General features: G+C 42.4%; 2 protein-coding genes and 1 pseudogene across 3 annotated transcripts in view; 1 reads left to right on the forward strand and 2 right to left on the reverse strand.

Annotated features, from left to right (window-relative positions):
- The window catches only part of LOC311487230 (retinoic acid receptor gamma-like), a 39,990-nt pseudogene extending 34,132 nt beyond the window's left edge, over window positions 1-5,858 (forward strand). Inside the window, exons 5-9 of the transcript XR_014699922.1 lie at window positions 106-269; window positions 396-572; window positions 761-965; window positions 1,525-1,683; window positions 2,548-5,858. The product of XR_014699922.1 is annotated as a retinoic acid receptor gamma-like (transcript). The remainder of the gene's footprint in view (window positions 1-105; window positions 270-395; window positions 573-760; window positions 966-1,524; window positions 1,684-2,547) is intronic.
- A 1,624-nt stretch (window positions 5,859-7,482) lies between these two features.
- On the reverse strand, window positions 7,483-17,743 carry calcoco1b (calcium binding and coiled-coil domain 1b; the record flags this gene model as incomplete). Its single annotated transcript, XM_084543428.1, has 13 exons — window positions 7,483-7,510; window positions 7,608-7,690; window positions 9,868-10,001; window positions 10,088-10,175; window positions 13,391-13,486; window positions 13,737-13,862; window positions 15,074-15,328; window positions 15,421-15,490; window positions 15,557-15,717; window positions 15,813-16,025; window positions 16,139-16,341; window positions 17,383-17,485; window positions 17,612-17,743. 13 exons carry the CDS (start codon window positions 17,741-17,743, stop codon window positions 7,483-7,485), a joined length of 1,692 nt encoding a protein of 563 aa, XP_084399554.1.
- Window positions 17,744-20,122: 2,379 nt separating this feature from the next.
- Window positions 20,123-23,437, reverse strand: LOC311487122 (single-strand selective monofunctional uracil DNA glycosylase-like). The gene is made up of 2 exons (XM_084543261.1): window positions 22,627-23,437; window positions 20,123-21,519 (listed from the first exon to the last, which is right to left on the reverse strand). Exons 1-2 carry the CDS (start codon window positions 22,927-22,929, stop codon window positions 20,989-20,991), a joined length of 834 nt encoding a protein of 277 aa, XP_084399387.1. The 5' UTR covers window positions 22,930-23,437; the 3' UTR covers window positions 20,123-20,988.
- Between the last annotated feature and the right edge of the window lie 293 nt (window positions 23,438-23,730).

The raw sequence follows: 23,730 nt of genomic DNA on the forward strand, positions 1-23,730 counted from the left end.
GCATGTCCAAAGAAGGTCAGCGTCTCAGAAAAAAAACCTAGTGGCTTATCTGAAAAACGAACGCTCCACCATTACTAAACACGTCATCTTGACCCCCCCCCGTAGCGGTGCGCAACGACAGGAACAAGAAGAAGAAGGACGTGAAGGAGGAGGTGGTGCTGCCGGAGAACTACGAGCTCAGTGGAGAGCTGGAGGAGCTGGTTAACAAAGTCAGCAAAGCGCACCAGGAGACCTTCCCGTCTCTGTGCCAGCTGGGGAAATACACCACAGTGAGTTGCTTTTTCAGTTTTTAAATTCTCGATTTCATCCGCTCCTAAAGCTCACGGCTTTGCAGGAAGCACCGACAGAGTATGTGCAGTCACACGGACAAAAGTGTACCTCTTTCTCTCTCCCAGAACTCAAGTGCTGACCACAGAGTACAGCTGGACTTGGGCCTGTGGGATAAGTTCAGTGAGCTCTCCACTAAGTGCATTATAAAGATTGTGGAGTTTGCCAAGCGGCTACCAGGCTTCACTACGCTCACCATCGCTGACCAGATCACCCTCCTCAAATCTGCATGTCTGGACATCCTGGTACTAGCTCCATGCTCCTCCTCCTCCTCCTCTTTAACCCACTACCCTTCCACATAATGCTTTCTCATTCGTCACGCTGCTTTACTTGTTTTAGTTATTGTATTCTGACCTAAACGTCCCACAAACCTTTTTCTTTTCTTTCTTTTTTTCATTTATTTGCTCTGTCTTTTTGTCTTCCCCCGGCGTAGATGCTGAGGATATGCACCCGCTACACTCCAGAGCAGGACACGATGACCTTCTCAGACGGCCTGACTCTCAACAGGACCCAGATGCACAACGCCGGCTTCGGCCCGCTCACGGACCTGGTGTTCGCCTTCGCTGGTCAGCTGCTACCTTTGGAGATGGACGACACAGAGACGGGGCTCCTCAGCGCCATCTGTCTCATCTGTGGAGGTAAGTCTGGGTCGTGGACAACCAAGATACACCGATCAGCCACAACATTAAAACCACCAGACAGGAGAAGTGAATGACATTGACCATCTTGTGGCAATTCAGTGTTCTGCTTTGGACCTGGTATGTAGCACCCACCTAGACCAGACCAGGCACCCCCACCCCATAGCAATGACACTCCTTGATGGCAGCAGCCATCCCCAGCAGGATGCAGCCTGACACAGACACACACACAAAAACACTTTAAGAACAACTAAAAAAAAAAAACATGAAGAACAGCACAAGGTGTTGACCTGGCCTCCAAATTCACTAGATCCCAAACTGATCCAGTATCTGTGGGATGATCCACAGAGGCCCCTCCCCTCAAAGACTCCCCACTAACAACATCCTGTTTCCAGACACCACAGGACACCCTCAGAAGGCCCTTGTCCATTCTCCGATGAGTCAGAAATATGAGGAAGTTGGTCATAATGTTATGCCTGATCAGTGTATATCAACAGTGTAGTCACCCTCCAGTAGTATGAAGCCTCTTTACACTGACATGTCCCTCCTGTTGTCCCAGACCGCATGGACTTGGAGGAGCCAGAGAAGGTGGACAAGCTGCAGGAGCCGCTGCTGGAGGCTCTGAAGATCTACACCCGCCGCAGACGTCCCAACAAGCCCCACATGTTCCCCCGCATGCTGATGAAAGTCACAGACCTCCGAGGGATCAGCACCAAAGGTCAGCCCGCGTTTGGACGTTTTCTTTACGTGATAATAATTCATTTGATCTCAAGGACCAGTAACAGAATAGAATAATAAGCTTTGAAAATAACAACAACTCCAGAGTCTTTCTTTGTTTTAGTGCAAATAAGCACATTATGAAAATTTTCAATTAAGGTGCACTTTCTTCTTCTTTCACCTTCCTCCTTCTCCTTCTCCTCCTTCCCCATCTAGTTGTCTTCGTCCTCCTTTCCTCCTCCTCCTCCTCCTCCTCCTCCTTCATATTCTCCTCATTACACTCCTCCTTCCCCATCTACCTCTCCTCCTCCTCCTTCTCCTCCTTCTCCTCCTTCCCCCTCCTTCACCTTCTTCTTCTCCTCCTTCTTTCTCACTTTTCATCCTCCTCCTTCTCCCCTTCTTGTCTTCCATCTTTCTGATTTTCAATCCTCCTTCACCTCCTCCTTCTTCTTCTTCTCATTAAACTCCTCCTTTCCCATCTACCTCTCCTCCCCCTCCTCCTTCCCCCTCCTTCATCTACTCTTCCTTGCCCTCCTTCTTTTCCTCCTTCTCCCTTCTTCTTTTTCCTTCTTTCTCATTTTCATCTTCCTCCTCCTCCTTGCCCATCTCCTTCTCCTCATCCTCTTTACTCTCTCCATCCCTCCTTCTTATTCTTCCTCCTTCTTCTCCTCTTTCTTTGCAAATTCATTCCACGGGCCAGATTGGACTCTCTGGCGGCCCGGTTTTGGCCCGCAGGCCACATGTTTGACACCCCTGGTTTAGGTATTCAAAACTCTCAGTTAATTTAGGGAAACCTGCAGATAGACGTCGTCCTCTTCTCCGTTTTCCACGCTGACCGTTCACGTCCATGCATGTTCCCCTCCAGGTGCAGAAAGAGCCATCACCCTGAAGACGGAGATCCCCGGCCCGATGCCCCCGCTCATCAGGGAGATGCTGGAGAACCCGGAGGCGTTCGAGGACAGCAGTGACTCTGGCGACAGTGCCGCGGCCGCTCCCCCGGCCATCCAAGCCATCAAGCAGGAGGAGAAGCCCGCGTACGAGTCCGCCTTCGAGGAGGAAGAGGAGGAGGAAGAGGACGACTACTGGGACGAGGAGAAAGAGCGAGGGGCGGACAGTGACGGAGAGCCGAGTGGGGAGGCGGCGGCGGCGGCGGCGGCGGCGGTAGCAGCAGCGGCGGCGGCGGGGGGGCGCTCAAACAGAAAGGCGTGACTGGGAAAGCACAGTGAGAGGGACGAGATGACGCTGCTGCAGATCACAGAGCCTCACCGAGCCGCAAACCTCCAAGATACAGGCTCTTAAACTGTTTCAAACAAGCACGTAGCATCTACATTAACTGTACATACTGACGGAAAGGAACGGGCTCAGTAGAGGAAGTAAAGAATTGGAGAAGCAAAAGCACTACATTTCAGTGGATCAATGAGGGCACCGTTAAAATAAATAAATAAATCACTGTGCCAGGCGTCCTGTCCACACAACAAGAGGAACTGACGCACAGAAGAAAATGCACTCCTCCGCTTTCTATTAAGGGCTATGCTTTGTATAAAATTGCTGGTAAACAAAAAAAAAAAGCAAAATACATTGCAGCAAAGAACTCCAGACGGTGTCCACGCACCACAAATGTCTTTTCAGAAATGCTTTTATTACTATTCAGAGATATGCTACTTATTTTTCATTGTATGGTTTTTCTATGCATGTACACACTCGTGTCCCGTCTCTACACCTGTTTGTGGGACCTTGTGTATTTTTTTCACTCAGTCCTGCTCTCATTTGACCGGACGTACAGTATGTGTTGTTGTTGTTGTTGTTTTTTTTTTAAATAAGCTTTAATTGTATTCGTTTCTGATTTAGTGGACACGGTGAGGAGCAAGAGCAAAAAAAAAAAGAGAGAGACAGAGCGAGGGAGTCATGAGCGGGACTCAAACTCACGGTGTGACGAGCACATGGGGACAGACATGGGAATCTCTGACGGGCGTCTTAGTTTGAAAGAGAAGGAGAAGAGGACGAGAACTTTCTTTTTCTTTGGTGCTTGTTGGCCAAATAAGAAAAAAAAAAAAAAATACTTAACACGTGCAGCCGGGTTTCTCAACCTCGATCACTGAAATGCTTCTGCATCTGCAGGGTAGATTTAACGTCAGCGCACAGTCTCAGGTTGATTCCATCAGGGTAACATCTCACCTGTGTTTTCTATCAACGTACACCGATCAGGCGCAACATTATGACCACCTTCCTAAGATTTCTGACTCATCGTAGAACATGGGCCTTCTGAGGGTGTCCTGTAGTGTAGATTGTTGTTAGTAGGGGGGCTTTGAGGGGAGGGGCCTCTGTGGATCGTCCCACAGATCAGTTTGGGATCTAGTGAATTTGGAGGCCAGGTCAACACCTTGTGCTGTGCCTAAAGCGTTTTTGTGTGTGTGTCTGTGTCAGGCTGCATCCTGCTGCCATCAAGGAGTGTCATTGCTATGGGGCTGGGGGTGCCTGGTCTGGTCTGGTCTAGGTGGGTGCTACATAGTAACATCCACGCGAATGAATGCCAGGTCCAGAAGTTTCCCAGCAGAACACTGAATTCTCACAAGATGGCCTCTTGTTATTTACTTCTCCTGTCGGTGGTCATAATTTTATGGCTGATCGGTGTAACTCCACAGTCAGAGTTTCTTCTTACACCTCAGAGTAGGGATGATTAAAAAACTAAAGTTACGATGCTGCATACGACCCTGTTACAGGTAAGCCATACGATTTTTATTTTTAACAAAAAAAATAAAATAAAATAAAATAAAATCACCAAACAGACAGAATCAATAAAAGTAGTTTACTTCGCAGAAACCTCAGGTGTATATATACATATATATGTGTGTGTGTGTGTGTGTGTGTGTGTGTGTGCGTACATGAGAGTGCAAGTGAGAGCATGATTAATCAAGATTTTTTTTTTAATCAGAGACAGTTTTACCAAACATGAATTAATCCTGGCGTCACAATCAACGACGAAACAAACGGCCGCCTCCAACCACGTGTGTTCATGTGTGCTGTATTGTAATGAGTGAAAAAAAACAAAAAAAACCCAAAAAAACATGGATTTTGTAAAATAAATGCTTTTTTATTTTTATTGAGACTTTACTACTCTTTTTACGGAAGATGTAAAATGACAGCGTGACCGACTTCCTGTTGAACTACACAACGGTTTCAGAGGAAACGTTCCGACGCCAGCACATTGACCCTGGATGACGACCGTGCAGACGTACGCAGCTGCAGCCAACATATCGATTGTGTATTTTACCGGCATGAGGGATAAAACATGAAGCTAATGTTTAATATCTGGAGAGAAATAAAAAAATAACGGTGTGCCAAGCTGATCTTGCAGCAGATTCGAAGCAGCGATTATACAAAAGCCTTTAGCGTCGGTTTTTAAAGCCATCGAAGACACAAATGTTGTTTTAAATAATCAAGATCGGTGCCATGATTATGTTTCTTAGAGTGTCAAGTTGGCCGAGGTGAACGACAAACGTTCAGTATTTTGCACAGCCATCAGCCACTTCTACGTACAAAACGTTGTTTAGTGTTTAAAGACGTTTCTGCATCACGTAACCATGATATTTAGAAGTCATAGCTTTTCTGTTTCTGTTACCTTGTGTCCGGATTTGAGCTGGTGCAATAAATAAGCCATGGAGGAGGTCACCGAGGCCTCTTTGATTAAAAACAAGACCAAAGACTGATGTGATGTCACATTTGGACAAATAAAAAACTAAAAAAACAAAAAAACCTAAACAATATTAATTAATATACCGTCTATAAGGGTTCTTGAAGTATATTCATTTTGTATTTTGTGATATTTCATGACCCCCAGCTGAATTCATCTTATCTCTATCACATTTAGCTGTTTTTTTTTTTTAAATGTATGTTTTCCTTTTTATAAATACCTTGTCTTCTTGTTCAGGGATTCAGCTTGAGTTTTTATTTCACTCTGACCTGTACCGAAAATGCTCTGACACACACACAAACACACACACACACCCACACACACATACAAACAAAAACCTGGGTTGATGTGTTCTCGTTTTTATGCTTAAATGAAAAGTTCGTACTATTTTTGCTTCTTCTTCTTTTTTTTCGTCGTTGTCTTACTATTTTGCTCATTTGTTGTTTCTTGTATTTTGATAAAGGCGCTTTCTGTTCTCAGACCTCCCAGTGTCCAGTTGTCACCTTCTTCACCAACTCACACGTTTCCACCAAACCACAGGCCGCCGTCAACAAGTCTTGATTGTCAGCTTTTATTAAAGAGTCCCGTCATTTTCATACATAAAGAAAAGAATCATAAATAAAACATTTAAGAAAACAACTCATTTCACACTTGACACACATTTGACACGGCCTCGGGCGCCACGCTCACATGCAGAGTGTTAAAGGGGACCTGTGATGCTTCCTGTTATCTATATCATGTCACAATGTTGGGTTTACAGGTTATATTTGTCTTTAAAATAATGAAATATGTAAAAACAGTCACTGGCTATTTCTGTAAAGAATAATAATAACGTATCATGCAACCACCGCAAACAGGAGAGGATTAAGAGAAGCTTTAATCGGAGAATATTAGCGCCTAATGACTATTATACTTCCTGCAGATTTAATGCTCCAAAGTCCACTTTGTGCATGTCCTATAGCGTCCATGTAGACAGTTAAGTTTGAATTTCTAAGTGGAATAATTTCCGTCAGGTTCATGAAATGATGTCCACGTAAACGTAGCCACTGTGAACATCTTCTTCAAGTGAAATTGTCCTTTCTAATCCTCCATTTGTGCACATTTACAAAAAACAATATGGTAGGCATTTAATTGTACTGCCATTATATTGAAGTCAAGAGCTCGGAAAGCCGGGCAGCATCGTGTCATAAGATGTAAGAAAAGGGTTGCCGTCTACAAACAGTTCAGTGAGCTGAACAACAGCTAAAGATGAGAATATAGAACTGCATGACAAAATATTAACTTCGCATCCATCACCGCCATTTGTAAGTTTCCAATTACAAGGTGTTCATAGAGGTCACTCATTAAAATACTTGGAAATTCAAAACTTCACCCCTAGGTTGTTATTGTAGGGCATAAGGAGAATTTTTTTACTTTTGTGACATTTTTCAAAATTTTTCATTTTCATGTAGAAACTCAAGTTACCGTATATGGTTCCTTGCCCTTAAGTGGTAAAAAAATTCCAATGTGTGTGGAAGTTAGCAAATAGGTCCTCACCGACGAAGGGTTAAAAAAAACAGGACTCCATTTGAAGGCTGCACATGTTAACAAAAAACAACAAAAACTTCTGCTAAGCCTGCCAATCAGAAATAAATGGGTCTTAAAGAGACAGGAGCAAAAACGGCTCGTTTCAGAAAGCGGATGAACCGAGGGGCTTCAGAAAAGGATAGTATGAGATAAATAATCTTTTTGTTTAACTGTGAATCTTGCAGAGCTACTCCAATTAAGACTCAGATTAAAAAATATATATAGATCTGGAAATGCGCACATAGGTCCCCTTTAAATTCAAGACAATCATGGCACAAACATTTGCAAAACATCCACATCATAATCAGCTAAAATGCTAGAAAAAATCTAACTTCTAAATAGACTCCAGGGTTTACAAATCCAACAAAAAATGACCACTTATAATGTGTTAAGACTTAAGGAAAAGTTTGCTATGTCATTGTTCAGTACAGGAACTCTTGAGGTAAATGCTCTGGACTATAAATATTCCACAAAACAGGAGAATGATCATAAAATATTCAATTTTTTCTGCACACAAGCAACATAAATCTGTCCCTTCTTGTGTTACCACATGGGAGAGTCAGCCAGTTCACTGCAGAGGGAAAGAGAGTTGAAAGTTTTACACACATATGAACAAAAAAAACCAAAAAAAAAAACAGGAAAACCAGGTGGAAAGCCAGACCTGTTACCTCAGGATGGGGTTGATGAGTTCAGGCAGCATCAGTTGCTTCCCATCACAAGCTCTGGTTTCACCCTGCTGCCTCTTCCCGTCCTGATTTAACAGACAGAAAAGATCATCCATATTTCACATTTAAAATATTGTGTGTGACAACCTGTGATATTGACCACATTTGTGCATAAATGACCTACAAACACTGAAATACAATGGAACTGTTTGCCTGTTAACGACGTACACAGTTTTCCTTTTGATGCAGCACAGCCTTTATACTTTTTCTACACAGTTTTTCAAGGTAAACCTGGTGAAGAAAGACTCCTGCTTCATTTATTTATTGTCACTGAAGAACAGGATTTAGGAATGAGACGCCTACCTGATGGTTTTGCATGACATTCTGAATCATATTATTAAAGATATGAGCACACAGTTGGACTACTCCACCAATGTCACTGACCACAGCACCCAGTTTCCGTAGTGTAGTGGTTATCACGTTCGCCTCACACGCGAAAGGTCCCCGGTTCGAAACCGGGCGGAAACATTGTCATGTTTTTGGGGTATATCCATGACTGACGATCCTTGAGTCAGCGTTTAATACCCGAACTGCTACCTGTTCCAGGTGTACACACTGTTATGTGAAAGAACATTATTATTAATATTTATTATTTTTTAAGCTAAAGCATTCCTCTAACCTGTGAACAAGAACATTTCTCTATATATTTATTCCTGCTGCTTTGACCTATTTATTTATTTTATTTATTTATTTGTTTGATAGGGACAATGCACATTAATGAACATCTATTCAGACAGCAATAGACATAAATATGCACCCACAGTCCCTAGGCAGGTAACACAAAAACATGATAAGACATAGGACAGGACAAATAGATCACAATAAGAGCACATCACAAGACAGGACATTACTAAGAAGATAAAAGTCAATGGTTACAAGACTGGTTTGCTTTCAACCACTGCTTGAGTTTTGAAGGTTTGTAATGTGGGACACATTGTAGAGTGGAAGACTGTTCTAGATCTTACTGGCCTTTACAGAAAGAGCATTTTGTCCAAAGGCTGTTTTTCTGTGTGGGACCTCACAGTCCCCTCTAGAGGCAGCCCTGGTCCTGAGACCGCTGTGAGCCCTTCTTTTAAGAAAGTCAGACATAGGAGGTCAGACACACCTTGTACATCAAACAAGCAAATTTAAGATTTTTTAAATTCTCGAGGCTCAGTAAGTTGTGCTTTTTTGAGATGTTACAAACATGAAATGAAATTGGTTTTCTATCAAAGACCTTTAAAGATATGACTGTCGAAAGTCAGATGCTGGGGCGCATAGTTCACAGAGGTCGCCAACTTTTTGTCAGTCAGTCGCTACAGACCTCCAAACTTGATGTGGCCTTCAGATTAGCTCAAGAACAACGTAGAGAGCTTCATGGAATGGGTTTCCATGGCCAAGCAGCTGCATCCAAGCCATACATCACCAAGTGCAATGCAAAGCGTCGGATGCTGTGGTGTAAAGCACGCCGCCACTGGACTCTAGAGCAGTGGAGACGTGTTCTCAGGCGTGATGAATCACACTTCTCCATCTGGCAATCTGATGGATGAATCTGGGTTTGGTGGTTACCAGGAGAACGGTACATGTCTGACTGCATTGTGCCAAGCGTGAAGTTTGGTGGAGGGGGGATTATGGTGTGGGGTTGTTTTTCAGGAGCTGGGCTTGGCCCCTGAATTCCAGTGAAAGGAACTCTGAATGCTTCAGCATACCAAGAGATTTTGGACAATTCCATGCTCCCAGCTTTGTGGGAACAGTTTGAGGATGGACCCTTTCTGTTCCAACATGACTGAGCACCAGTGCACAAAGCAAGATCTATAAAGACATGGATGAGCGAGTTTGGTGTGGAAGAACTTGACTGTCCTGCACAGAGTCCTGACCTCAACCCGACAGAACACTTTTGAGATGAATTAGAGCTAAGACTGCGAGGCAGGCCTTCTCATCCAACACCAGTGTCTGACCTCACAAATGTGCTTCTGGAAGAATGGTCAAAAATTTCCTTGTGGAAAGCCTTCCCAAAAGAGTTGAAGCTGTTATAGCTGCAGAGGGTGGGTCAACGAGCTGCACTAAACCTAGTCTTCCAACAATAGAGCTGGAGAGCAAACACTCACAGGACAGCAGAACTTGAGGAGTCGGCTCGTCAAATATTTACCCATTCAGGTCTGTTAGCACCCAACGCAGGCGGTTTTAATCCTTGTTTAGTTTAGCCGTGAATGGGATGGCATACCTGTGTGTCAGAGGCCGGTGTGTCCCCTTCACTCTCAGGCCAGGTGGGCTGCTCTTGGTGAGCAGACAGGAATAGAGGTGATATGTGTGAACCTGAGGAAGCGTCCTCGTCCTCCTCGGAGGAAGTGTCAGGAGCTGTGCAGATTAGCACGGATGCTTCACTTTGGTGCTCGTTACAGAGAAGTATGAGTGATGTTGAGACGATACTTTTATTTACTCACAGATAGATGTGGAAACTATGTTGTCTGACTTCATTTCTGGCTCAATCTCCAGCTTCTGCTCTAACTGACGGATGTAGTTCACCAGGTCCTGCCAGTGAGCAATTACACACCCACGGACGAGAAAGAAGAATTTTACTTTTATTTATTCATTTAAAAAGAAAGAAGAAATCTAAACCAGACAATACCATAAGAGTTCAGGCATACAATACCAGTGGTCGACGTCAGTCTACAAGATCTCAGCACTAAGGCTGCTGCAGAATGACTGTAAATGTCCATTCAAGGTTTTACATATTAAATATTTTACATCATACTTAAATGTTTCCAAAATGTAAAGGGTTAACTGTCAATTGAAAAGCTTTTAATATTTGTGGTGTTCAGCCATCTCCAGTCTTTACTTACTGTAAGTAGTCGTGGGCTTTTATTTTGAAAATATACATGTCCTTTGAGGGTCAGGAGCTAAACCTCTTTTGAAAGGCGTGGCTTATATACAGCCTCTCTATTAGGTTCTAGTTGCTTTACATGCTTTTACTTTGAAGGAGTGGTCTGCTTCTTTTATTTTGAAAATCCAAACATAGCAGAGCATAGGTTCGAAACCGTGCGGAAACATTATTAGAAAAAGCATTTCCTCCTCTTTACAGACAGTAAAGAGTTTAAGCGTACAGAGGTTGATTTAAATGTTTCCAGATTATAATGAAAAAAAAAAAAAAAAACCTGAGGAGAAAGTATCTATAACTAGAAAGTTCCGGCAGAAATTTTGAATCCGCTCTTAATACTGTATTTGGGACGTTTTATTTTGAAAGTCCAGCCTTCTTCTTCTTTACTTACTGTAAATAGTTGTGGACATTTTATTTTTAAAAATACAACGTACACATCGTCGTTTGAGTGCCAGGAGCTAAATGCTTTTATTTTGAAGGAGTAGTTACTCCTTTTATTTTGAAATGCATTCGCACGGTTTCCGTAGTGTAGTGGTTATCACGTTCGCCTCACACGCGAAAGGTCCCCGGTTCGAAACCGGGCGGAAACATTGTTATACTTCGGGGGTTTTGGAAAAATAAAAAAATAAAAGTCATCACCTCATTTATTTTTATTTTGAGTGGTCTGCTACTTTTATTTTGAAAATCCAACATACCCTTTTAATTTATTTTGAAACAGCGTTCACGGTTTCCGTAGTGTAGTGGTTATCACGTTCGCCTCACACGCGAAAGGTCCCCGGTTCGAAACCGGGCGGAAACATTGTTATGCTTCGGGGGGTTTTGGGAAAATAAAAAAAGAAAAATCATCACCTCATTTATTTTTATTTTGAGTGGTCTGCTACTTTTATTTTGAAAATCCAACATACCCTTTTAATTTATTTTAAAACAGCATGCACGGTTTCCGTAGTGTAGTGGTTATCACGTTCGCCTCACACGCGAAAGGTCCCCGGTTCGAAACCGTGCGGAAACAATATTATATTTCGGGGTTACAGTACATCCAAGCTCTTAATACCCAAACTGCTACCAGGTCCCAGTGATCACCCTGTTGTGTGAACAGATAAATGTGTTGAATGCAGAAAAAGCATTTCCTCATTACCAATCAATAACAGAGAACATTATTATTATTAATTTTAAATGAAAGAAGAAATCTAAACCACGCAGTAAAGAGTTTAAGTGTACAGTAGTTGATTTAAATGTTTCCAGATTATAATAAAAAAAAAAAAAAAAAAAAAAAACCTGAGGAGAAAGTATCTATAACTAGAAAGACGTTTTATTTTGAAAGTCCAGCCTTCTTCTTCTTTACTTACTGTAAGTAGTTCTGGACATTTTATTTTTAAAAATACAGTGTACACATTGTCCTTTGACTGCCAGGAGCGAAATGCTTTTATTTTGAAGGAGTAGTTACTCCTTTAATTTTGAAACGCATTCACACAGTTTCCGTAGTGTAGTGGTTATCACGTTCGCCTCACACGCGAAAGGTCCCCGGTTCGAAACCGGGCGGAAACATTGTTATGCTTCGGGGGGTTTTGGGAAAATAAAAAAAGAAAAATCATCACCTCATTTATTTTTATTTTGAGTGGTCTGCTACTTTTATTTTGAAAATCCAACATACCCTTTTAATTTATTTTAAAACAGCGTGCACGGTTTCCGTAGTGTAGTGGTTATCACGTTCGCCTCACACGCGAAAGGTCCCCGGTTCGAAACCGAGCGGAAACATTATTATATTTCCAATATTATATTTCGGGGTTACAGTACATCCAAGCTCTTAATACCCAAATTGCTACCAGGTCCCAGTGATCACCCTGTTGTGTGAACAGATAAATGTGTTGAATGCAGAAAAAGCATTTCCTCATTACCAATCAATAACAGAGAGCATTATTATTATTAATTTTAAATGAAAGAAGAAATCTAAACCCCGCAGTAAAGAGTTTAAGTGTACAGTAGTTGATTTAAATGTTTCCAGATTATAATGAAAAAAAAAAAAAAAAAAAAAACCTGAGGAGAAAGTATCTATAACTAGAAAGACGTTTTATTTTGAAAGTCCAGCCTTCTTCTTCTTTACTTACTGTAAGTAGTTGTGGACATTTTATTTTTAAAAATACAATGTACACATTGTCCTTTGACTGCCAGCAACTAAATGCTTTTATTTTGAAGAAGTAGTTACTCCTTTTATTTTGAAATGCATTCACACAGTTTCCGTAGTGTAGTGGTTATCACGTTCGCCTCACACGCGAAAGGTCCCCGGTTCGAAACCGGGCGGAAACATTGTTATGCTTCGGGGGTTTTTTGAAAAAAAAAAAAAAAAAAAAATCATCACCTCATTTATTTTAACAAACATTCAAAATAAAATCTCCAATCCTGTAATCTCTCTGTACAGCACCAGATGGTTTTATACCTGTTTGGGAATTGTGGGTTTTTGGTCAACATCCATGCTATTGTTGAGTTTCTGCAAGCTTTTAATTTGAAAGTCTTTGTGTGTTTTTGTATATGTGTGTTTATATGAAGCTGACTATAATGTCTTAGTAATTTGGTGCTCTTGTTTTGGCACAATGTCCCTTCTTGTGGTCCGTGCTAGGTGTTGTGTTGTGTCTATACTTCCAAACTGAATTTGGTTCAGTGGACCCTGGTTTACTGCAAGCAGGCCACCCCATGTCTTCGTTTGTTATAAAGGCACATTTAGATGTATATGGAAGTAGGGAAGCACTGCATGTAGGACAAGAAAGATGCTTGAGTAGTTTGACACCTTGAACCAGTGTGGAAGACAAGGTAGGAAGAATTTATAATCGAACTATAAATGAAGACTGAATAGGAACACGTGTGGAACCCTTGCCTGTTTGTCAAGTTGTTCCTCCTCCCTTTCTTTCTGCAGACTCCTCAGGGCGGCCCTCAACTCCTGCAGCTCTCGCTTGGCGTCACCCATCATCACCTACAGGGGGCAGCAGCAGATCATCTGAACTGCTGCTCACATGACGGTGCTAGGAACTGTTTACTCACTGTTCATGGAAGCTTTTCTATTTGTGCCAGAGTGAGTAACAGCTCCCCGCACCAGCTTCCAAAATGTAACCCGAGCAAGTGATGATGCAAAACTGCCGTAACGGAGCACTTCTACCTATATATAGAGCTGAATGTGTTCGTGTGTTCATAACAGTGACAGCGATGTGTTTTGATTTACTTACTTTGTTGTAATCTTTCTCTCTTGCGAGCTCGACTTCCAGCTTCTCCCTCTCCGTCCTCTCCTCCTGGAGCCACTCCTCGGTCCTCTGCGCCTCACTGCTCAGATCTTGTAATTTCCGTTTGTCCATCTGCACAAAAACGTGACAACGGTTAAAACCAGAGGTGTCAAACAGGCGGCCCGCGGGCCAAAACTGGACCGCCAGAGGGTCCAGTCTGGACCGCAGAATGAATTTGCAAAGGAAGAGGAGAAAGAAGAAGGATCAGGAGAAGGAGAAGGAGGAGAAGAATGAAGATGAAAAGGAGAAAGAAGGCATAAGAAGAAAGGCGGGGGGTGACGAGGAGGAGAAGGTGGGAATAAGGAACAGAAGGAGAAGAAGATGAAAGAGAAGGGGGAGAAGAAGAAGGAGAAGGAGTAAGACAAAAAGGTGGAGGGGGAAGAAGGGGAGGAGGAGGGGGAGGAGGAAGAAGAGAAAAGAAGGAGGAGAAGAAGATGAAGGAAGGAGGAAAAGAGAAAAGAGGATGAGGAGAAGGAGATGGGCAAGGAGGAGAAGAATGAGGACACGAATGAAGATGAAAACGAGAAAGAATGTATAAGAAGGAGGGGGAGGAGGACTACGAGGAGGAGAAGGGGGAATGAGGAACAGAAGGAGAAGAAGATGAAGGAGGAGAAGGAGGAGAAGAAGAAGGAGGAAGGACGAGGAGGAAGAGAAGGGTGAGGAGGAGGAGGAGAAGAACAAGGAAGAGTAAAAGAAGGAGAAGAAGAAGAAGAAGATGAAGGAGGTGGAAGGAGGAGGAGAAGGAAGGGAGGGAGAGGTAGATGGGGAAGGAGTGGAAGAAGGAGGAGAAGATGGAAAAGGAGGAAGAGGAAAAGGAGGAGGAAGATTGAAAATGAGGATGAGGAGAAGGAGAATGAGATGGACAAGGAGGAGAAGAAGGAGGAGAAGAATGTAGATGAAAAGGAGAAAGAAGGTATAAGAAAAAGGGGGAGGAGGACGACAATGAGGAGAAGGGGGAATGAGAAACAGAAGGAGAAGAAGATGAAGGAGGAGGAGGAGGAGGAAAGAGGAAGACAAAAAGGAGGAGGGGGGAGGAAGAAGGAGGAGAAGAAGATGAAGGAGGAGAAGAAGGAAAGGGAGAGGTAAATGGGGAAGGAGAAGAAGAAGAAGTAGGAGGAGGAGGAGGAGGAGGAGGATTGAAAATCAGAAAGAAGGAAGAAGAAGAAGTTAAGAAGGAAGAGGAGATCAAATTAAGCTGTACGTGGCCCCTGAACTAAAATGGTTTAAACAATGAGATCAGATCAACATACAGGTCATGCATATCAGTTCTGTTGCCTCCTCACTTCTGCTACATGCTTGTGTGCTTCTCTCTCCAGAGCCCAGTTGGCTCGCTCCTCCCTGAGGAGCAGGTTCTCCTCAGACAGCTGCAGGGTGAGCTGGGCCACCTGCAGCCGGGCCTGGTGCAGCTCAGTGTGGGTGTGGCCCTGTCGGGTTCCCATGTCCCTCAGCTCCCTGCGAAGGCTCTCGGCCACGTGGTCACCGGCCTCCAGACGCTCCTGCAGCCCTCGAACCTCCGCCAGAGCAGCGTCGTTCTCCATCTGTGGAGAAACGAGAGGTTCAGACAGAAACGTGAGAGGGAAATGATTTTAACACCACGACTGTTTCACAGCAATCAGCGTCAGCCGGTTACCTGCAGGGACTTCCTCTTCTCCTCGTCGTGTTTCATTTGGCTGGACATTTTCTTCACTCTGTCTTTCAGCCTGTGGCACAAATGTAATCTTAAGTTCAGGCCCGAGTGAGTAGATGTAGTGGGACAAATCAATCACTCAATCACTTGCCTTTCCAGCTCGATGTTCCTCTCCTTCTCCCTCTCAGTCAGAACCTTGATCTCAGCCTCTAGATCTTTGATTTGCTGCTCGCTCTCGGCCCTCTCCACCGAGAGTTTACCCAGTTCAGAAGACAGATTTTCTTCACTGTATTTCACATCCTGATGAAAAATAACATAAAAAAAATCATTATCAGTTTCAGGTCTTCAAGGCTACTACACAGAACAACCAGGTGACGTGACTTATATGTCCTTACTTTGTGTTTTCCCTCAATCTTCTTCAGCATCTCACAGCTCTGTCTCAGGTGGTCTCTGAGTTCAGTGATCTCCTCCATCATTGCACCTCGTTCACACGCCCAGTCGACTCTGGCTTTTCTGGCTTTTTCTTTCTCATTCTCCGTCTCCTTTGTCGCGGCGTCCAGAGCTCGCTGTAAAACCGCCTGCTCTTTTAAACACTCCTCCAGCCGACTCTGTTTGCAGCACAGGAAGAGAGGCGGGTGACAGAGATGGTCGCATAACAACATTAAAACTATTAAACATATTTAAAAGGATCACAATGACAGGTAGGCCTTTCTATTCCCACCTGCAGCAGCTGAGCCCTGGGGATGACAAGTAGCAGCTCCTCCTCTCCGTCCTCCGCATCCTGTTCCTCTTTCAGAGTCTCCAGCTCCTCCAGAGGCTTGGGAGCACAGAACGTGAAAGGACGACTACGAGCGCACACCTCTCCGTTCTTGTCCACGTATACAAATTGGTACTCCACGGTGCTGGGGCGGGGCAGGTAGGAGGCTGTATTGAGAAGACATTTACTTGCTCTTAAGAAAGGCTTCATGATACTGAATTTGATGAATCTGGTTGTGAACAGTTACATTATGGACAGATAGAAGTGCGTGGCTATTGGAAATCCAAACTGGTGGCCGTTGCAAAAGGTGTACCGCAAGGCTCCATCCTGGAGCCTGTTGTGTTCACTCATTTGTGTAGGTGTTATTGTTTCTTCTGTAGCTAGATGCAATTTTGTGAATTTTTTTCTTACTATTTTATTTTATTTTACTAGATTTTTTATATTCTATTTTATTTTTTAATTATTCAAATATTTTTATTTTTATTTCTACTATTTTATTTTACTAGATTTTATATTTTTTAATTATTTAATTTACTATTTTATACTATTTTATTTTATCTTACTAATTTTTTTTATATTTTATTTTATTTTTAATTATTCAAATATTTTTATTATTACTATTTTATACTATTTTGTTTTATTTTACTAAATTTTTTATATTTTGTCGTATTTTTTAATTATTCAATTATTTTTATTTTTACTATTTTACTTATTTTTTTTTACTAGATTTTTATATTTTTTTATTTTTTAATTATTTAATTATTTTTATTTTTTTAACTCTCTTCACCTATTTTTATTTTTACTAAGAGTGTGTTTTTTATGTGCAACTGAGCTACTGTCACCAAGCAATTTTCCTTATGGATAATCCAACTCTAATGTTCGCCTTTATGCAGACGATACTATCCTGTACATTAATGCGGATAGTGCTTATTGTGCTGTTCATTTTCATCATATATAAGAGAATAATGTCAGTTTTCAATGCAGATAAAACAAAAAACGCAATTTTCTCATAGTGAAATCAGGATTATTAACAAGGCAATGTTTAAATATTTAAATATCATGTGACTGAACTGGTGGACAAACTAAGACAGATTCTTAGTATTTTTTGTCACAGGATCGTGTTTTCTTCTGCGCTGTCGAATAATATTTATTGAGTTTGACTGAATTGATTTATCACAATTTAAAAGGTTGTTTAGCAAACTTCTTACCTGGGAAAAGTGCACAGTGGTTGACACTGGTTCCCTCAGTGTAACCTTCAGGAACAAGAGCCCACGTGTATGTGTAATACTGTTTGACGGTCGACCAGCCCATCTGTGGCAAGGTAACAAGGAACATGTTTAAACCACGAAACTAAATCACTGAAACACAACTCTCAGTTTACACCTGCCAAGATGTCTTCTGTTTTATTGTAGGGTGGGGGCGGGGTGGTGACTCTACCTTAAATATCCCTATCCAGTCGCTGCTGCTCCACTGATGCTCCGAGGTCAGGCTGTAGTGGCACTCCACCCGGGTTTGGGGGAAGTACAGTTGCCCCACATTTCGAAACACCACAGTGGGCTGTTTATCCATGGCAAGAGGGAGGGAGGCTTCAACGGTTTGAGAAGAAAACATGCACGGGTCCAGTGACACGAGCTTCGGTTTGAGTCCGGGCGAGAACAGCTGATGAAAGACGATAGCGGAGTCAGTTCAAGAATGCAGCATGGTCATAACAGCCTATGGCCGGGCAATGTGTTTAATAACAAGGAGCTCATATAGCTCCTGAGTACTGAGGTTAGACAGTACAGGCCCCAAACTGACAATTAATAGCTCCCATTATATTAATACAGAGAGAATAGATCATAGAGAATAGATTAGATTAGATTAGATTCAGCGTTATTGTCATTGCATATAATACAGGTACATACACAACAAAATACAATCAGGAATCTAACCAGAACAGTATATATATTAAAAACAAGTGTAATACTAATATTAATATATGGAGAGTTAGTTTATCACCAACTTTTCTATTTCCTCTTGAATGAATAATGGATACACTCAATCCAAAAGTTCAGTTCTTGCAATTATTATTATCATTACTGATGTCTTTCTGAGAACAGCTGGACTTACTAACTTAGTGAACTCTGTGGTGTTGATCTTACCTTAGACTGCTGAGAAATTCTATTTTATTGTTTCTGCTGCCTCATGAAGAGCAGAGCCGGGCATCAGTACGCAGATAGTGGCGAGCAATCCCGTCAGGTGCAAGAGTTTCACAACGCCTCCCGAACCATGTGGGCCGTGAGTAAAATTAGTGATGCTCTGGTGACTCATGGGAGATGCAGTCCGTGTGCACGCGGGTTATCAGCCGGCAAGGCAGAGCTGCAGACTTCAACTCCCATTACAGGACGGAGGTGGTGATAGGACACAGGATCTGCTGCTGCTGCCGCTGGTGGTTTCGGCTCATTGTAATTCTTGGTAGTGGGACAGGTGGTGGTCAGGACGGGAGGGGGGGCTGTCCTCAAGACTTTGTCTTAATAACAACTTGAGTGAACACAACACCATGAAATCAAAGCCAGAGAATATGTGCACACTGTTTTTTTTTAATGTGGTTCATTTATATAAATAACAAAATGTGAAAATCTTGTTTCAAACTGCTCTGTTAAAACTGAAGCAGTGTGTTGTTGTTGTTGTTAAACTCATCATCCATGTTGAGGAGTCAGTGTTTTACTTTAATTTCATCCTGATTGCGCAAGAAACAAGTTCCCACTTTGAACACTTGATGGCGGCATAGCTGCACAAACCCACATCCAGCAGAGAGCGTGTTGCTGTTGTTATACACTATATTGCCAAAAGTATTCACCCATCTGCCTTTACACGCATATGAACTTAAGTGACATCTCATTCTTAATCCATAGGGTTTAATATGATCCCACCCTTTGCAGCTATAACAGCTTCAACACTTCTGGGAAGGCTTTCCACAAGGTTTAGGAGTCTGTTTATGGCAGTCTTCGCTCTGATTCATCCCAAAGGTGCTCTGTCTGGTTGAGGTCAGGACTGTGCAGGCCAGTCAAGTTCTTCCACACCAAACTGACTCATTCATGTCTTTATTGACCTTGCTTTGTGCACTGGTTCGCAGTCATGTTGGAACAGGAAGGGGCCATCCCTAAACTGTTCCCACAAAGTTGGGAGCATGGAATTGTCCAAAATCTTTTGATATGCTGAAGCATTCAGAGTTCCTTTCACTGGAGCTAAGGGGCCAAGCCCAGCTCCTGAAAAACAACCCCACACCATAATCCCCCCTCCACCAAACTTCACGCTTGGCACAATGCAGTCAGACAAGTACCGTTCTCCTGGCAACCGTCAAACCCAGATTCATCCATCAGATTGCCAGATGGAGAAGTGGGATTCATCACTCGAGAGAACACGTCTCCACTGCTCTAGAGTCCAGTGGCGGCGTGCTTTATGCCACTGCATCCGACACTTTGCATTGTACTTGGTGATGTATGGCTTGGATGCAGCTGCTCGGCCATAGAAACCCATTCCATGAAGCTCTCTACGCACTGTTCTTGAGCTAATCTGAAGGCCACATGAAGTCTGGAGGTCTGTAGTGACTGATCTGTTTCACTTGCAGGCAGGAAACGCAACAGCTGCTGAAGGTTTCTACCCATTTTGATTATACCTCAGCTTTATATTCAACCTACAACATGTAGATTGAGAAAGAAGCTAAAATAATCTCACACATCTGGATTATTATTATTATTATTATTATTATTTAATTAGGTGATTTCCCAAAGATGCAGACTTGGACACAGCTTTTTGTCATAGCTATACCAATAGGTGGAAAATTGCACTACTTTAGTTTACGGCAGAGACGTGCACAGAGTGTCATGTTACCCATGCTAACTCTTTGCATGCTAAACAGGCGTCAGTTAGCCTTCATCTAAATAAATAAAATAAATATGGCACGTGTTGTCCCATTTAACATTTATTTAAACAATGAGAAAGTTCCATTTCAAGATCACAGAGCTCAGACATACACATAAAACAGCACAAAAAAAATAAAAAATCAGGATATAAACCATAAAATACATTCAATACATCAAAATGAATGACAAAAATATATATATACATTTTGAAAACAGCATAAATGGCTAAATGAATGCTCTTGTACAGTACTCCTGCATACACAACATATGCACCTGTATTTTTACAGTTCAAAATGCTCATGCATTTTCTGTTTGTTGTGATGTTTAATTCAAATTGAAGCTTAACGTACTTTTAATTCGACGGCATGATGGAGGTGATTCATTATCTGTAGGTGTACACGTATGGTACTCCTCATGTTGAGAAGACATTTCAATCAAGGTAGTCTCCATATGATTTTAATGTTGTGTGTTGTGTTATTAAAATCTGTTTATGACAAACAACTCAAATATTCATGGGTTTCCAGGCTGTACACACATATTTGCATAAAAAAACAACACTGAATATTCACCTGAGTTTGTGTTTTGCTAATAAACCCACAGATGCATAATATATGAAGCACCTTATAGTCACATTAGTGTAGAAATATTGCAGTTCCACTAGTCTCCTATTGACACACTGCATCCACTGATCAGCACAAACCCGTCTGAAAACGAATAGACGGAAGAAAACATGCAGCTGTGGACGTGTTTACAGTAACTGTGATCGGCACAGTTGCTGAAGGCATTAGTGTATAATGACTCTCTTGGGAGCGAGAGTTTGCTGCCACGGTCACAGAGACGGGCAATGTTTTGTTCACACATCCTGATCCAATGACAGACTGAGTGCTCTCCAAACGACCACCGATCGAGTCAAGGGTTGTTCAGTAACGAGAGAACACCAAGTTCCGTCAGCTTGGCTCTGGCCGCGTCCTCCCAGCCCTTATTGGCGAGAGGGTTCCTGGGTGACGGATGCATGATGCCCTCGACTCGCACTCCGCCACCTGCAGCAGACAGAGCTCGCCTCGCTCGCTGCTCTGCCACCCTTCCCACGCCGATCACCATGGAGACGTTCAGCACCTTCACCACCTGGCACAGAGTGATGTCACACCATTTGAGCAGCTCCTCCCGTTCTTCGGCAGGCAGCTCGGGGGGCGTCAGATTCTTGCCGTTGGCGTCCATGAAGATTAGAGGGCACAGATTGTGCACGAAGCAGTGCTGGAAGAACCGCTCCGGTTCGCCGCACAGTTTTCTGAAGAAGCCCCAGAAGCGAGCGCCGCTCACTTCGCTCCTTGTGCAGGCGAGCCCGGTGATCTGTCGCTTAGGATGCTCGTCCGGAGGGTGACCGACCTCCCCGGTGATCTTCAGCCACTCGACGACCGACTTCACTTCGCCAAACGGCACCTGTGTGCAGATGTGATGTTTTGAGCTCACAATGGTTGTAGCACAAAAACACGACATTCATTTAAAGAAGTCAGAATCTGACGTTTGACACAAGTCTGCAAATATTAGAAAGGGTAAACTTAGTGACTGTTATATGCTACTAAATGTTAGTCATTTAACAGACATGTTCACTTTTTGCAAATACCCACTGTGGGATAAATAAAGGATTATCTTATTTTTTTTTTTTTGCATTTAAAAATGCAAAGACTTGCTGCTCTTCTATCGGATATTTTTGATTAATTTAGTTTTTTAAACTCCTTTTGTTACCCTCTGGTTGTGAGGCAAGTTTTCATTATGTATATTTTAACTAAATAGTCATTTACTTGTAAAACTACACTCACTTGCCAGTTCATTAGGTACACTCGTGAAAATAAACATATTATAATTCAACAGTCCTGCACTAAATCTCAGCTTCACGGCTTCATTCATTCATCTTCTGTAACTGCTTGTCCTGTGAAGGCCCCTGTAGAAGGTCGTTCTAATTATTATGTTATGTTATTTAGCCTAGCCCACTGACTAGCATGGGGTTGACAAAATAATAGAAACAACACAATAAAAACAGCCTCCAAAACGAAAACACAGTCGAATCAACAGCTCTCTGTTTGGATACCATAAGCTTCACAGAGATAAGATTTAGCGCATGACTGTTAGAATGGACTAGTTCTTACTAGTGTACTGTAATGTACTGGCAGGTGAGTGTATTTACAGCCTTATGAATGGATCCCAACAAATAAACAGCACAAATAAATAAATAAAATAAAATTGTCCCTTAATTTACTGATATTTCCTGCCTCATTTTTAACCATGGTTGTAATTTGCTTAAGCACAAACTTATTTAGGAATACGCACAAAGTAAGAATCCAACTCAAAACTCCTTCAAATCTGACACACTGTGGAGGTTGTTGTTGTTGTTTTTGTTTGGATTAACTTCCGCATTCACAGCCAATCAAAAGTGTTTGCAGTCAAAGAGTAATAACTGAATTTATTACTATGTCCCTGTGATACCAGACGTCCAGTCCAGACATCCAGTCATATTATATGTCATTTAGAGAGTGTGTCCTTCCTCACCCCGGTCTGGGCCATGCCGAAAGGTCCGGGATTCATCCCCAGAAAAAGGACGCTCTGTCCGGCCTGGCAGTACCTCTCCACGTAGCAGCAGTGGGTGTCCCAGGCGTACTCCAGCGGGTTGTAGATGTATCTGACGGGCTTGCTGAACTTGAGCTGTCTCAGGTGGACGTTCAGCTCCAGTTCGGCCTCCATGAATCTGGAGGACGGGGTCCCGTTACTGGGTTTAAAGCTCCGTTCATTTGACCCACCAGTCTGATCATCTCCACCGGCGAGCTCACTTCTAGATGTGTTGTTATTTAACATGTTTGACGGAGAGCGAGTTGAATAATTTGTTTATGCTATAGAAACGAAGCATTAACGTTACGTGTGGACACCGTTACTGAATCTAAACTCTTTGTATTGTTCAGGGTTTTGATAGAATAGAAACACAAACAATAGTGTTTTCTTCCGTGTTTTTTTTTTTCTTCTTCTACGGCTTCCGGTCAGTCTTTGTTCTGGGCGAATTCAGAGCGAGTGCTTCCCCCTAGTGCGACATCGGTGTCATTACCGCCAACAGTATTGACTACAGTGGAGGAAGACGTACACAACACATTTACTTGAAGTGCCAATACAGTAGGTGTAAAAATACACTTTTAAAAATGTTTATTAAGTATAAAGGCATATTTCTATATATACTTTTTGTATATTTTATTTGCAATTCCTCCTGTCTCTGTGTAATGAAGCTACTGGACACTGAATTTCCCACAGGATAAACTAAGCATCTATCTATTTATGGGAATAGCAGCAAAATCTAGTTACAGAATTAAAGTAAAATTATTATTAGTTTGGTCCCTCAGATATATTGATATATTATTAGATATCTGTATCTTCTGTATCTCTACAAGACACCATAGTCAGGCAGAGAAGCTCGTTCAGTGACAGGCTGCTGTCTCTGTCCTGCTCCATGGACAGGTTGAGGAGGTCATTTGTCCCTCAGGCCAAAAGACTCTACAACGTTCATATCGGTTTCTATGTGATGAAGCTACTGGACACCGAATTTCCCCTCGGGATAAATATCTATCTATAGAAATAGTAAAGTACAAGTACCATAACCATGTGTTTAAG

Source organism: Chelon labrosus (genome assembly GCF_963514085.1).
Source record: "Chelon labrosus genome assembly, chromosome: 4".
In the NCBI taxonomy this organism is placed as follows: Eukaryota; Metazoa; Chordata; class Actinopteri; order Mugiliformes; family Mugilidae; genus Chelon; species Chelon labrosus.